At 42.6% G+C, this 16813-nt stretch overlaps 1 protein-coding gene across 7 annotated transcripts in view; it reads right to left on the bottom strand.

The window, feature by feature from the left end:
* Positions 1-310: 310 nt before the first annotated feature.
* BLOC1S2 (biogenesis of lysosomal organelles complex 1 subunit 2) overlaps positions 311-16813 on the bottom strand; it is a 21826-nt gene continuing 5323 nt past the window's right edge. For 4 of the 7 annotated variants that reach the window (XM_075258263.1, XM_075258265.1, XM_075258264.1 and 1 more), the window contains exons 4-6: positions 15040-15159; positions 4763-4867; positions 379-669 (exon numbers count right to left, since the gene is read on the bottom strand). In XM_075258263.1, the coding sequence (XP_075114364.1) occupies positions 638-669; positions 4763-4867; positions 15040-15159 (257 nt within the window). In that variant the 3' untranslated portion in view covers positions 379-637. Of the gene's footprint in view, positions 670-4762; positions 4868-15039; positions 15160-16813 lie in introns of all 7 variants that reach the window. The other 3 variants (XM_075258266.1, XM_075258261.1, XM_075258260.1) reach the window with 3 other exon arrangements.

The raw sequence follows: 16813 nt of genomic DNA, 5'->3' as shown, positions 1-16813 counted from the left end.
CTGAATGGACAATGTCAGGTTATGTAGGAGCACACCCACAACTAGTAAAGACCCAGATGTCAATTTTATTCAGAAATTTCTAGGATCAACACTGCTAGAAGTCAACCTACACTTATTCCTAAGGACTAATGAACACGGGCCAAGTGTGCGGGACAATGCTCTTCCAAGGGGATGCCTGATGTTTCGTTGAACATAGAGCAGGGCCTATCCCACTTTGTGTCACCGACTTTGTGTCAGAAGCCCCAAAGAAGAGAATAGAGAGTGGAATGCACTTGGATGACCCTTGGAGAGATATTCTGCTGAAAACTCAGCCCCACATCAGATTCAGTCGTATGCATAGGGCTTAATATTTACTCCAATACCCTATATGGGTAATGAATTGGGTATGATGCCTTTTAACCATCTCCTCTCACTTATACTAAACTCCATGATGCATTGCATAATTCATTGACTTATATCTGATTGTACCCAATATGTTATAGAATTTAATGAAAGCATGTTAGCCATTATAGTGATTTTATTAATAAGCTTATATTGAATAGTTTCTAGTAAAAAGCGTTGTTGAGGCTGATATACTGATGTAAGAATCCTCCTTTGGCATTAGGACTTTTGCATGTGGATATGTATCTTTAGGTGTCTATCGTTTTTCCAGTTTTTTGAACTTTGCTTCTGTAAGAGAAGAAAACAATACCAAATAATAAACTCTTCCTAAAAATATTACTAAAGCATAATATAACAGATAACAGTGCAAGTATCATCAGTGTGTGTTACAGATCTGTGCCATGTAATGCATATTGTCTTATGTGCACGGGTCTGTACAATGTAAATTATACAGAGGAAGAACAATCTGATGCCTAGGGGAAAGTACTAACCTTCAGCTTTGTGTTTTATCTTATGGCAACTCTAGATCATAGTGCATCACAGGACAACGATGGTGACACTCTCATGTACAGTCACAAGCAATATGTAGCAATATTCTCCATGCTACTATGACTTAAAGGGTTCATAAGTAATCATGAAAAGTCGAAATAGGGTCATCCTGGGCAGTATGTTCTATGACTATATAAGCTTTCATTTTTCTGCTTCTAATAATCATATTATGACTGCAGCACATTTTGCATTGGTCTCTGATACTTGAGGTGTGTACAATAAGGAGCAACCTGCCCAATTCCTCTATCCTTTACTGATACTATTGTTTTTTTTTTTTTTATATGTAATTCTGCTAATAGTAACTTTACAATAACAAACAAGGAGCTAAGTGAACATAATATACTGTAGGAGATGCAGGGACACTGGATTGTAAATACATGCAGTTCAACAGTTAAAACTCAGGGGGAAAAAAACAACAATCTATGAGCACAGTCAGAAAAGCTGCTTGCTGTCTGTGAATAAGATCCCATCTGTAATCGCACACGGAGCAAGAAGTAGATACAAGTACATTGTAAATTGACTTTTCTTATATTGTAACGTGTGAGATGTGCAGATTGTTCAGTCCTCTGTACAGAGAAAGCAGTTTGCAGACATGATGTGAAGAGAATTAGCTCCTCCCTTCTGAATTCACTGAGTGAAGACAGAACCGAACCTCTCCCTCTACTCACTGTGAAAACATCTTGCTTATCGTATGGACGCACCTTAGCTAGCAACAGGGAGTGAACTGCAACTTAGCTAGAAGTGAGACACCTAGTGGTAGGAACTTTAGAGAGTTTTTTCAGGCATAAAGCAGCCACATTTTAAAGCTCATTACATTTTGGTCCAGAATCACATGTTTTATGAAATGAGACAAACTTGTCTGCACAGTTAGTGACACTCTAGCCCCACCACGTTTGCAGTTATTTTAGTTGCTACTGGGGTTAAATAGTTGCAAAGAACCGATTTACATCTATTTTATGCTACAAAAGTGACATAACCAATTTGATAAATCCCCTTCCTTGTGTTTTTAGTCCCTACCATTTTGAAGATCTCTGCTTGCTGTCTGTGGATGTAAACGTTCTTGTAAACCAGCACAGACAACACCCTCAGGATTATAGATGGCAGCTCTTGTAGTAACGAAATGTAAAATTACATTAAAGAGGACCTCCCACCCCCTACACTAAGTTCAGCTCTCCGTATCATTTATTAGATGTCTCTCCACTCTTTCGGAACAGTTGGAATGTTTTCTCTAACTCCAAGCAATAAGTGCTGTTAGTTTTGGTGCCTGGCATGGTATTCAGGCTCTGTATTGTCAGAAGGGGGGTGTCAGGCTGGATCAGACAAGGGGTGTGATTCAGAGCTCTGACATTGGCTGCCTCTGATTGGAGCTCTGAGTCACACTGCCCACTTGACAGTACAGAGCCTAAATAGCAGATCAGGTACCAAAACTAATGGCAGTTATTGCTCGGGAATGGTGGGGGCTAGAGAAAAAAATTCTGTGTCAGAACCAGTGGAGCGGTATGTATTAAATGATGTGAAAAACTGGAGTTAGTGGAGGTGTTGAAAGGTACTCTTTAAGATGACTGACCATCCATGTAAAATGGGTGTGCCTAGATGAAAATGTTAGGGCATATAGACAAAGGTTGTCTCTGCAGGAAAATGTCTTTAATATTACTAACAGCTGAGCATTTACTTTGTATCCAGTCCTGAAAACCCACTGCAAGCCAAAATAAATGACAATTTGCTTCAATGTATCAGTGTATGTAAATGTATCATCCAGGAGCCTCACATAGGATTGTTTACACTGGATCCAACTGAAAAAGACTGAAGGCATTACTACTATGTTGACCTGATCTTTGTTCAGGTAAAGTGAAGCAGCTTCTACTATTGTTTCAAAGACATTTAGCAGGAGGTAGGACCAAGCAGGAAAGGTAGCCTGCTATATGGTAAGTATATCACCTGACTTCAGTTTCCGGCCTGACCAGTATATTTCCCTAGTAGAACTGTTTGTTATTTTGAGCATAAAGACTTTTTTTCACCCTTTAAAGGGATTTTATCATTAAAATCCCTTTTTGAGGAAATATGTTGGAATGGCCTTAAGAAAGGCTATTCGTCCCCTACCTTTATAATTCTGCTCTGCGCCACCATTCTATTGATATTCCAGTTTTTCCCGGTATGCAAATAAGTCTACAGACAGCACAGGGGTGTTCCCCTGAAGCCTTTCCAGCAACGCCTCCATCTTCTTCAGCCGCGCCTCTCTGCCCGGTTCGCCGCGTCCTGCCTGTGTTCGGGATGGAAATCCGCACAGTTGACTCTGCCATCCGGCTCTGGGCAGAGCCGACTGCGCATGTCTATTCGGCCATTTTACTGTGGCCACTTACACGAGTGTACTATTCCTGTAAGCGGCCACAGTAAAATGGCCAAACAGATCTGCGCAGTCGGCTCGCCCAAAGCCCGATGACAGAACTGACTGAACAGGAGCGGGATTTCCATTCTGAACGCAGGCTCGGCCAGCCAATGACGACACAAAGGACCATCCAGGAATATCAATGGACTGGCGGCCAGAGCAAAATTACAAAGGTAGGGGGCGAATAGCCTTTATTAACCACTTCCAGACCGCCCATAGATTATAAACGTCCGGCAAGTGGTTGCCTAGTTCTGACAGGACTTACTGGTACGTCCAATCAGAACACAGCAGCTGCACGGAGATCGTGCAGCTACTGAAGCTGGGAGCCGGCTGTAACTTCAGCCGGAGCTCCCAGAGAGATGGCAGGGAAGGTTTATTCCCTTCCCTGCCTTCTCGATCGCTGTGTATACATACACCGCACATACAAAAATCCCGAAAATGTGTCTGGTCCTGGACCACAAATTGCCCGGTACTGAAGTGGTTAAAGCTATTCCGACGTGGTATTAGCTGAAAAAGGGATTCTAATAATAGAATCCCTTTAAGTACTTGGCACAGCTTTACATTACAGCATGTCCTGCAGCATTGGTTGTTTGCATACCTTCATGTACTATTACATCAGGGTGATCACTTGAGCTGTGTCCATACAATTACCATGAGACCCCACTGATGACTGGCAGGCCGGATGGTGCACCATTTTCCATTCCATGGAACTGATAGAGGTAGCATGAATTGTGGATCCTAGAAGCTGGACAACCAGCGATCATAAATTTATCTGTGATGTATGTGGGCTAACCTTTTAACATGCACCTCCAGTTATCCTCAAATCTTATTGGGGGAAGGCAAGATAGTGTATATTCAAGCTTCTAACATAAAATTAAAAAAAAAAAAAATAATAATAATAATGCTATTTAGCTGCTTCATTCACTTGCAAGCTGCATCAAAAATTTACCGCAATATAGTGAAGCATAAGAGAAAGCAATCCAAATGTTGTAACTCCTGTAGTCGGTGACTGGCCCCACCAGCGATACCTCCATGTACTGCACAAGACCACTGAGACAAGTGATGCATGGCGCATTTTCAATGTAGGACAAGTCAATAAAACTGACGGGAACCGCCAAAGTGGAGGCACTGGAGAAGCAGGGGAAGTTACCAGGTACGAATGAGGTTTTTTTTCGGTTTTTCTTAAAGCCTTTTATATTTTTAAAAATCTTTGACAAACCTTTTAAGCAACATACCTTTTTATGGAAAACCTAAACAACGAAGAGGCGGACCGCTAAATCATCAGTTACACAAAGAGCCCCACAGATCCCATTGACAATTATGGGGTTTGTTGGGTGCGCATCTTTTTTAAACTGAAACTGGAGGAGGAAAAAGGTCTTTTTTCTCCTTTGATTTTCATCAGACACTGGAACGAAGTCTCTGGTGCAGATGTGAACATTGCCTTACCTAATCGTTTTGAGTAGGCATCCAGTTTGTAGGCTGCATTTTCCAGAGCTGCCACTTGCTCTTCTATCTGATTTATTTGTTCAAGGTACGGCTGGAGACTTGCATCTACAGGACAAAAGCAATAGGATATCTCAGATATGTTATTCATAAAATACATTTCTAATTTTGGTCTTTCACATTAAAAATGAACAATTTTACTAGATATTGGATGCTAGAGTGTGAAGGACAAGACAAGGCAGTGTTGTATCATATACAGTACTGCTGAGGTTACAGCGGTCAGATTGGTATATGGACACATCATTACAACAGTAAAGCAAATGATAACAAGTGGGAATTACTGGAGCGGTAGCACTGCTAGGGAATTTAAAGGGGTTTTTCATGCCAAAAAATTTGTTGATCAATCTTAAAGAGAAACCACCAACACCAGAAGGTGGGAATCCGCCATTCAGAACACCTGCCGATCATTTGTTCTCAGCAGATGATACACAGAGAATGGAGAAGGAATCAGACAGTTCTGTTCACTGTGCTGTGGTGGAACGAAGTCACTTAGCTCATAGTCAGGTAACTGGGTGAAGTACCTGGTTTGACCACTACATAGAGAATGGAGCTGCTTCCTAGTCTATTCTCTATGTATCAGCTACTGAGAACAGCTGATCAGCAGGTGGTCGGAGTGTCAGACCACACTAATCTAATAATGATGATCCGTCCTTAGGATAGATCATTGATATCTTTGGCACAGAAAATCCCTCTAACAAGTAGTGGTACAATGATTATATTATCACATTTCCTCTCCTTGGCCATTTTTTTTTTTTTTTTTTTTTACTAAACTCTGACAACCACTTTAATGTTTGCACTGCCATGGACATATCTAAAATATCCTGAGAACAAGGCACTTCAAGTGTTACTATGAACAGCTCTATTTCTGTATAAAGCTGTATGGCACAGAGAGCTGCAATCCTGGTACCATTTTAATGCGGAGATTCTCTTTTCTAGCTGCAATACTACTGTAGATACAGCCATTTCAAGACATAGGGGAGAGTAGGGGATGCCAGTATATACTCCCACTTGTGCCTTTACCTGGCTGTATCTTCAGTTGTAAAAAAACTAGAACTGTGAACCAGACCGCTTTAAAATGGTAGTGGGATAGCAGTGCTAGGTGCTAAAGATTCCAAGATACAGTCATTTGAAGTCTTCCCCTCCTCAGCTATAGTGTCTCACCTAAGCCAGTATGGCGGAGCAGACAGCGTGCAAGGATAGGAGGGCAGAGGCATAGATCATCTTCCTAACTACAGTGGACACCAAGGTTTTTTTTTTATTTTAAGAAGGGATGAGGTGTGATATGCGCACTCTCATGTACTCCTCATGAACTGGCACCATGGCTAAGACATGAACCAACATACAGTTTGCAGCATTAAAAAAAGTTGTTCTAAACACTTGTATCACAAAAAACAATCAATAAGGTTTATACTATTCTCATCCTGTCCATACCTGAACTTTAACGTGAAATATGTTAACTGCTTCTCACATTATGGCACCGCAATAGCGATAATAATCACTAATGAAGAATATCCAATATATTTCTCACAAATTGGGATAGTATGTGTGATAAGATGGAAATACATAGTTTTCTAAAGATCACCATTGTTCACATGGGAGGGAACAAGCTGCAGTTAGAGAGATCTTTTAGTGGGTTTCCGGAAGGCTTTCATGAGAGTGGTCTTACACACAACTCTGTATGATAAATGTATATTTATACTTCAAGCATTTACATAAAGCCCATACGGTCCTTCACATATGACATGACTGACATCATGTTTAGTCCTATTTAGAGTGATTCATAGATTATACCACTCTATGGAGTATACAGGGGTCTGCTGTACTAATATTATAAACATATGTAAGCAGAATTATAAATGCATGGATTGTAAAAATAGTATTATTTCCCCAGTGCCAGGTCATGATAAATGTCATATGCATTAGTTAATCTTTACATGTATAGATGTGTTCACTGCTAGAATATACAAATGAATAAATAAACATGCATTGTACATATAAAATATACGGTATACTACTCCGTGATAGAGGATCAAAAATGCTGAACTAAAGGATCCTATCACAGGGGACATCCATTTACTAGGTAACAGCCTGACTATAGGCTCCCCATAAAATATGTCCCAAAAGAAAAAAAAAAATGATGTGTTGAACAGGCATTTATTGTGTGCAGTAAAACATGGTATCTTGCATGAATGTATCCTGAGAAGCATACGGTCACATGGTCAGCTCAGTCCAATAGATAATAGATAGATTGCAATGATCCTAGCCTACCACTAGATGTCATGTTAGTACTGATGATATTTATTTGTCTAAGGCCAGGGCTCGGAAAGAAACACCATGCGGGAAAAATCGCAGCGTTTTATAATAAGTGTAAAGTGGATGGGATTCTAGTGAATCCCATGCCCACTTTGTGGTAAAAACCACGGTGCAGACACATCACGATCTCCAAAACTGCCACGATTTTGGAAATGGCAGCATGTTAATTATATCTAAGGAAACTCTGGCGGTTTCCACATAGATATAATTGTACCAGAAAGTCAGGGGAGAAAAACTCGGTGTACTTAATGTTTAAAGCGCTGCGGGAAGAACCGTGATGCGTTGTCGCTGCAGTTTTTCCCGCAGCTCTTTTGGCTGTGGGGCATCCAGTGGGGGCTTAGCCTAAGGCTCTATTCAGAACACTTTTTTTTTTAAACATCCGTTTAGCAGATCTGTTTAAAGCATACAAAAACCAGACACAAATGGATGGCCATGCATTTACATAAGATCAATGTTAAAGAAAAAGGAAAAAAAAAAAAAAAAAAAAAAACCCACCAGGGTTTTTTTTAGATGAAGACAAAAACGTAGTGTACCATAATTTTGTGGCGGTTCAAAAAACGAACAGAAACGGATCCATGGATCTCTAAATAAATGGATGGTCATCAATTTCCATCTGTTAAACAGATCTGCTAAATGGATGTAAAAAAACGTAATCTGAATGGAGTCTTCCGTTATGTTCACATGTGTATCTGAGTGTTTGTTGTTTTGCTCTGTCATAGGTCAGTCACAAACCTCAGCCATAATATGTTGGCTAGCAGCGAAGTATTAGCAGTGACTAGAGATGAGCGAACAGCGTTCAATCGAATAGCTATTCGATTGAATATCGGACTCCAATCGAATACCACGCTGCAAACACAGTAAAAATTTGTATCCCCTCCCACCTTCCCTGGCGCTTTTTTTGCACCAATAACTGGGCAGGGGAGGTGGGACAGGAACTACAACAACATTATAAAAAAATAGGAAAAAGCTATTGGCTATCGAAATCAGGTGACCTCCGATTTATAAGAATAGTGGCCACCATGTTCATGTCATTTTGCGGCTTAAAGAGATAGGGACAGAGATCTGCTGAGGGCTAGAGAGGGATTAGCTTCTGCTAGGCAGGAAAAACTGAACAAGAACCGCTCTTTTCAGAGCTATACTGCAGGGAGAGGAGTTAATATACGCTCAATCCAGCTTTCCACGGTGTGCCCCCCAAAACCTCAGTAAGATACACAGCAATTCAGTCAGGCTATATACACTCAGTCCAGCTTTCCTCGGTGTATACCCCCAAAAACCTAAGTGGTATACAGAAAATCTGTGTATAGTATATATATGCTGAATCCAGCTTTCCTGGTTGTATTCCACTCCCAAATAAAAATGGTATACAGCTAAATATAAAATAACATCTCTGTTTATGGGCTGAAGCTGAATGGTGGGCCTGACACTGTATATGCTGCTGGGGCAAGTGACAACTCCAAAAGGGGGGTCAAAGAATTAATACTGGGGGTGGCACGGCTGAATTGGCACTAATGGGCACAAAATAACATCTCTGTTTATGGGCTGAAGCTGAATGGTGGGTCTGACACTGTATACGCTGCTGGGGCAAGTGACAACTCCAAAAGGGAGGTAAAAGAATCAATCCTGGGGGTGGCACGGCTGAATTGGCACTAATGGGCACAAAATAACATCTCTGTTTAAGGGCTGAAGCAAAAGAATGGGACATAAACTTAAAAGGCAGGGGCCCCAAACTGTCTCTAACTCAAAAGAGCATAGACACGCAGGTTCTATCATGCAGTTACAAGCAGAAGAGTGACTCTGCAAGTGACAGTTGGGGTTCATTGTGTACACTCTATGACACCAAAAAGGCTAACCGCGGGGCGTACTTGCACCCCCTCGCCAAACTGACCCAAACCTCAGCTGGGGGAAGCCTCCACTCACCCCAAGGGCCACAGGTCCAACTTCTACACCCAATACGTGTAGAGATCAGAGAGGACAGAGCTTTGGTTGGCCAGGTACTCACACAACATTTGCCTATACTTTTCCCTCCTGATGACACTAGGCCCCTCAGTGGCGGTAGTTTGGCCGGGGTGGGGGGGTCCTTAACGTGTCCGAGACCTTGGAGAGTGTTTCCCTGGTGGTTGTGGACCGGATGGCAGCTGTTATCCTCTTGGAGGAAATCTCCTCTCTGCCGCCAGCGAGAGCTTATGGAAACATTTTCATCATATTCTGCACCAGTTGCTTGTGGCAATCATTTATGCGATTTTTCTTCTCCCCTACCAGAACGACAGACGAGATTTTTTTCTTATACCGGGGGTCGAGGATTGCAAAAATCCAGTAAGGTTTACTCTCCATGATGTGAACTATGCCTTTGTCTCTTGAAAAGCAACCCAACATGAAGTAAGCCATGTATGCCAGTGTTATACTTGGCATGATTTGCTGCCCCCAACTGGAAGGGTCACTCTCCATTTCCTCCATTTTCCACTCCCCTTCACACAATCCGTGCTGAAGCAATGGGATACACTGAACTTCCCCTCAAGCCTCGTGTGGGACAGTGACATCAAATGCCACTTCATCCCCCTCGTCTTCCTCCGTCAGCCAACGGTGCGAAGATGACTGGAGTGTGCGCTGAATGTTTTCAGCCTAGTAGAGGCTACTTTTCACTTACGAAAATGGCCGCACTTTGACCAGTATATCAGGCACAATGGTGTGGGTTTCAAAGAACCTTTGCAACAACAAGTTAAAAACGTGGGCCATGTGTGGACTATGTTTGAGTCTGGCAAGCTCCAGATCTGCTACCAGGTTCTGGCCATTATCACATGCACAAACATGCCTGGGTCCAGGTGCAGTGGGGGAAACCACATTGCAGTCACATCGAGGATGGCATCCCTAACCTCGGGGGAAGTGTGTTTTCTGTCGGCCAAGCTGAGGAGCTTCAGCACAACCTGCTGACGTCTCCACACCCCAGTGCTGAAGCACTTACAGGTCGCAGGTGTGGTCGAGGTTGCAGCAGAGGCGTAGGCTTTCAGAGAGGCCCTGCCAGGAATTTTGGGCTGGGAAAGGAGATAGACCATCCCAGTTTGCACCCTGGGCCCATCCTCAACTACATTCACCCGGCTTGTCATTACAGAGAAGCAGCATCCCTGACTGCAGGCGCTTGTCCATGCATTGGTGGTCAAGTGGACCTTACAGCAAAACGCGGAACTTAGGGTCCGACTAATGTTAGGGGACACGTTCTGGCGCAAGGCGGAGATGGCACACCAACAGAGGGAATGACGGCTAGGGGCATCATAGCGAGGTGCCGCAGCTGCCATCAGGTCACGGAAGGCCTGAGTCTTCACTAGCAGGAACGCCAACATTTCCAGGGCCAGCAGTTTTGAGATGAGCCCGTTAAAGGCTTGGGCATGTGGGTGGGTTGCGCTGTACTTCTGCCTGCAATGAAACGCCTGGGAGATGGGGAGATGCTGGGAAGAGGCGCATGATGGTGCAGGCGAAAGGAGCAGAGGCAGGAAAAGGGGCAGATGAGGGTGAACTCCCCAAAGTGTCAGAGGCAGATGTGGAGGTGTCCAGGCTGGTGGTCTGGACTGCAGCACCAGCTCTGGAAACAGTGGAAGAGGCAGTGTCGGCAACGCCGGCCGACGATTGTCCTGCATTTACTCTCTCCCACTGAGGTGCTCAGGTTGCTATTCTCAGAGTCCCTATTTAGTTTTGAGTTGCACAGTGTGCAAAACGCACTCATTTTGTCCTCCACGCATATGCTGAAAAATCTACACAACATCGAGCGAGGTGGCCAACATGGGCGAGTGGCTAGCACAGGGAAAATCTCGGGCCTTGCTGGCTCTGGCCTGGCTTCTGTGAAGCAGCTGTCCTGTTCCTCTGGACAGTCCTCTGCCTCTAGCTGTAACTTGACCGCAACCTTGCTCCCCAGCTGCATTTCCATGCCCCGGGCACGTCCTCGTCCCTTAGCGCTAGCTTTACGCATTTTGTGATGTATACAAATGGGTTTTTTTTGTATACACAGAGGCTAGATATATTGAGCATATATCAGCTTAAGGGACTCTAACTTAATTTTGAAGGGCTCACGTTAAGGGTCACGGGTTGCTGGTCCACAACAACTAAATCAGCTGAAGATGGCGGATGCTCCAATGTTTGGACATCAGGACACACAGTCGTCTGGTAGCTCCTGGGATTGGTGAAGTGGTTGGACTGAGTGAGGGACAGTTAAAGGACCTGAAAACATCTCCTGGGAGGGGGGAAATGTGGGATGACTGTGCTGGGAAGATTGGTCATGTTGGGAGGAAGGAGGACCAGACTCTTGGCAAGGAAGAGGACGTGAGGTAGTGGCTGACTGGCTGGTGGATAAGGAGCTGTAAGCATTAACCGCTAGCCATTATAACACCTGTTCCTGGTGGTCGGTCCTGTTCAGTGTTGTACCTTGCTTAACGCGTCTATCAAGTCAGGGATTGTGATGAGCGCATGCTAATGTTTCTTTCGCTTAAAATTTGGGTTTCTGTCCATACAATTGGGGAGGAAAGAAGGTTTCCAGGTATTTTTCCACTTTCATAGAGGTTTTTTTGAGTGTGGAAAGTGTCTTGTTGATAGGCTGTGATAGTGGGTTAAAACTGTGACTTGGGCTTGTTAGATGCCCCCAGGCATGCTGACCCTGCTGTCCCAGTAGCATTCCAGAGGTGTTGTCATCATTTGCTGAGGTGTCATAGTGGACCTGGTGACCCTCCTGAGTCGAATAGTGGTTTCCCCTGAAACAAGCATTTTTTCCCCATAGACTATAATGGGATTCGATATTCGTTCGAATAGTCGAATATTGAGGGACTATTCGAAACGAATATCAAATATTTCACTGTTCGCTCATCTCTAGCAGTGACGTCACTGGTACCCAACATGTGATCACTGACCGCAGTGACTGGCTGCAGCCCCTTCATGTCTGGCCAGATCAGTGCAGGTATGGGATGGAATGGGGTAACAACACAACAATGGATCAGTGGGTAACAATTTTTTTTCTTCTTCTTCTTCATTTTACTACATTACCCGCTCTTCCCCCAGGTATTTTCAGTTTAACTGAAAAACCCCTTTAAATCAAATTAAATTTGATTAATTTACCTTTTCAGAAAAGCACAATTCTAATTTTCATCAAAATTGTGATCGTGAACCACTCTAAAGACTGACATACCGTATATACTCGAGTATAAGCCGACCCGAATATAAGCCGAGGCCTCTAATTTTACCACAAAAACTGGGAAAACTTATTGACTCGAGTATAAGCCTAGGAGGGAAATGCAGCAGCTACTGGAAAATTTCAAAAATTAAAATGGTCGGAGTTTTTGGGTGAAGTAGTTGCTGGGTGCTGGGAAAGGGGAGGGGGTGTTTTGGTTGTCTGTCTATCCCTTCCTTGAGCTTGAGGACTGGGATTTTTTTCCCCCTACTTGGAATTCGGCCTGGCTGAATATAGCATATCTTCAGTGCTCCTATTAACCCCTTCCCGACGGAACAGGAGCACTGCAGATACCCTACATTCAGTAGTCCGGGCACTTTCAGACACAGGGATGCCTAATGTGTAAGTGTTTCACAGTAATTTTCTACATTTATATTTATTCTAAGGAAAGGAGTGATTTAGAACTTTTATTTTATTTTTTTATTAAATTTTTTTTAAAGTTGTTTTTTTTCCCACTATTTTATGGAAGATTCTATACATTACTATTGCGGTTGGTTGCTTGACTTGAGTATAAGCCGGGGAGGGCTTTTTCAGCACAAGAACTTTGCTGAAAAACTCGGCTTATACTCGAGTATATACGGTATTCTATGCAGGTTTTTCCTCCACGCCCAGATAAACAGCTTCTTCTATGTGGTCAACAGCTGGGTGGTAGGATGATGAAGACTTCATTAAATGTATCAGACGCCTTCTCAAGTTACTTTTTTAGTTTCTTTAGCCAGTACAGGCCCCAGCTATTTTCCCTTGTTCTGGACAAGGACACATGATCGTTTCTTGTTGTTTTTTTTTTTTTTTTTTTTTTTTTTTATTTACAGCACATAGTCGACTAAAATTTAAAAAAAAAAAAAAAAAAAAGATACTTACTGTAGTGCTGTGGGCTAGAACCTGTGACATGGCCATGGTAGGTTTTTGTATTCACTTTATTTTTTTTGTATTTTGATTTATTAATTGTTATATTCTATTATTTAGCAATTACAGTTTTTGCCTCCCATGAGGTCATAATAGAGCTTTGTGGGGGGGAAAGTAGGAATTTATTTGATTTTTATGCTGGTTTCCCCTGTAACCAATACATTGGCCGCAGTTACAGGAGGAATGCAGCCTTCTATATTGTACTGAAGAGCTGATCTGGGTCCACCTTGTGTAATTCCTGGCTTGAGCAGTGATGTGACTGTGAGACTGGAAGTTGAGTTGCATCATTTCAGCTCCCGTAGCTGAGTACAGAGAAATTGGGAAGGCATGGATGGTACTGAACTGTCCCTGCCTTCCCTATAAGAGCTCCAGCTATAGAAACAGCCCCCAAACGGCTTCCCATTTCTGCAGCTGCACAATTTTGTCTACCTGCCTAAAAATGCAAGGACATATAGGTATATCATTGAAGGGTTAAGAGTAGAAACAGTTAGGCAAAAATGTCCCAGCCCTAGTCTAACAATATACTAATTATGGAATGATCTACTTCTATATGGGTTTGTTTACCATTATGTAGAGTTTGTACATATTTCATTATACCATTTAAAATGGCAGTGTCCATTATGTGGCAGACATTTGTACACTGGGAACTGGCCTGGTCTCTTCTGCTAAACTTATAAACTGATAGACCTGGACCTTTTGGAAGTTTCTCCCAGCGGCACACAGGATCTTTAGAGCTCAGCCAGAGTCACCATTGGGTCCCAGGTCACCTTCCTTAATAAGGCCCTTCTCCCCCAGTTATTTGTTTGCTATGTTTACTAGTTTGGTGGGGTGGCTAGCTCTAGAAGAGTTCAATCTGTTCCAAACTTCTTCTATTTAAGAATTATGGAGACCACTGTGCTCTTGGAAACATTCAATGCAGCAGAAATTATTTATAACCTTCTCCAAATCCTTTCCTCCACATAATCCTCTCCATGGTCTGGGCTTTGCTCCGATATGCATTGTCACCTACCTATGAGATGTAGTAAACACAAAAGGGTGTCTTTCCAAATCATATCCTATTCCGTGAATTTACCTCAGGTGGACTCCAGTGAAGGTGCTGAAATATGTCAAAGATGATCAAGAGAAATGGGAGATTTTCTTGAGCAAAGCAAACCAAGTTACAAAATGGTGTAAATGTATAAATTTACGACTTAGTGCGCCATAAATTCTCATTGTGCTCCTCATATCTGTCTCCTCAATAATCAAGAGATGATTTTGTTGTGCCAAAAATTATAGGGTTTTTGATGTATGTTCCAAATACTTGTTCCTTACCGCCTGTCTGTTAAATGTTTTGTCTACATATTTTGTGCCACATAATTTCTCTCATGGTGGAGCTCAACACTTTTAGTTAGATGGCATCCAAGTCATAATTTTGGAGCTTCTAGAAACACTCCATATTCATGAAGGTCCATACAACAGATTTATAAATAGGTCTAAAACTACAAACAAGTTTATTAGTTTAAGACAGTGCAAAGTTTGACAGTATTGGAGAATGTGCCCCAAGTAGGCTGACAACTATCCTCAAGCGGTGGATCATGCAAACATTCTTCTTTTTCCAAAAATGCCCAACATGTTGCGAACAGTCATTCACAATATTTTGGAAACCAATTGTTGCCCTTTTGGTTTACCAAAGACTAATATGTTTGGCTACTTTATGTCTGGGCTGTTTGGAAAAAGATTGGCTTCTCAACATTGAGAAATCTAGTTGGCTATTGTTGCTGGAAAATAAATTAAATCAACATTTAACTGTACTTACACTTTTTGTTCAAGTCCTTCAGATTTCGACTAATATTTCCAGCAATATCTTTCATTTCCATATATTTCAAACATGTGAGCTTATTCATATTTTCTAGAAGTTTGTAGTCTTCACTTGTGGCTGAAACAGCAATTGAGGAGAAACTGAAAATTAGCAGAAACCAACAAAATGACAGCTAAGTCAACAAAAAGCTGGAATGAGTTACACCTGAAAGCTATGCTATCCTGAGTGTCATAGACTTCAATTTTGGTGCACGAGTGAAATATTAGAGGGCTGAGCCTATTAATAAATAATTCAGGTGTATCTGTCAAGTTGGGGGCTTAGAGGGATTCTATCATTGGCTATAGTGATTTTTAATTAAGAATATATTTGCATAGTCTTTAGAAAGGCTATTCTAGACATACCTTCTATTCAGTAATCCTCTCAGCAATTTTTAAATTAGCCCGCTTTTATTGATATGCTAATTAGCCTCCATAGTGCACTCAGGAATAGACATGAGCGAGTACTGTTCGGATCAGCCGATCCGAACAGCACGCTCGCATAGAAATGAATGGACGTAGCCGGCATGCGGGGGTTAAGCGGACGGCCGCCGTCAAAGCGGAAGTACCAGGTGCATCCATTCATTTCTATGGTGCGTGCTGTTCGGATCGGCTGATCCGAACAGTACTCGCTCATCTCTACTCAGGAAGTGTCTGTGATTCTCTCTCAGCAGGGAGGCTGCTGCTGACTCAACAGCCTTCCTTGCTCTCACCTCCCCCCTGTTTACATAATCACACAAGAAGTGCTCAGAGACTCACAGACACTTCCGGATGCACCGTGGAGGCTAATTAGCATATCAATAAAAGTGGCCTAATTTAAAAACGGCTGGGAGGATTACTGAATAGAAGGTATGTCTGGAACAGCCCGTCTAAAGGCTATTCAAATATATGCTTAGTTAAAAATTACTATAGCCAATGATAGAATCCCTTTAAATAAGGCACTAGACTTAAAGAGGACCTTTCATCAGATTGGGCACAGGCAGTTCTATATACTGCTGGAAAGCTGACAGTGCGCTGAATTTAGTGCACTGTCGGCTTTCCCGATCTGTGCCCCGGGTAAAGCGCTATCGGTCCCGGTACCGTAGCACTTTACAGTCAGAAGGCCGTTTCTGACAGTCAGCCAGGGACGCCCTTCTGCCCAGCAGCGCCTATCGCGCTGTACTGTGGAGCGGGGAGGAACGCCCACTCCCTCTGCTCACTATTAACCCATTTTAAGTCTGTTTAAATAGTTTTTACCAGATTTACCATTGTGTTCATGCCGTTCAGCTAGTGAAACAATAAATAGCATTATTTGTTCTAATTATTATTTATATCATGACAACTCCTACATCTGATGAGAAAAATCTGCATCAGGCCAGACATAAAATCACATGGTGAGCATTCAACTGCAACACACTAGTTGCACAAGAGAAAAACACTTTTTGTGAACCAACTCTTTACATAAGTTAATGGCTTCTGCTCTACGGATTCTGGCAGAGTTGGGAATTTTTTTGCTAGTCTTTACCGTTCCTGAGCAGTCAGTGCTGTTAGTTTTGGTGCCTGATATGATATTCAGGCTCTGTACTATCAGGAGGGCACTGTCAAGCAAAAGTAGGCAAGGAGTGTGACTCTGACGCTGGCCGTCTCTGATTGGAGCTCTGTATCCCACCCCTGCTTGACACTGCCCTTCTGACATTACAAACTTAAATAGCACATCTAGCATCAAAACTAACTGTGCTTGTTGCTAAGGAATGGCG

This window comes from Leptodactylus fuscus, chromosome 10, assembly GCF_031893055.1.
Source record: "Leptodactylus fuscus isolate aLepFus1 chromosome 10, aLepFus1.hap2, whole genome shotgun sequence".
NCBI lineage: Eukaryota > Metazoa > Chordata > Amphibia > Anura > Leptodactylidae > Leptodactylus > Leptodactylus fuscus.
This window is presented reverse-complemented; position numbering and strand designations above follow the sequence as displayed.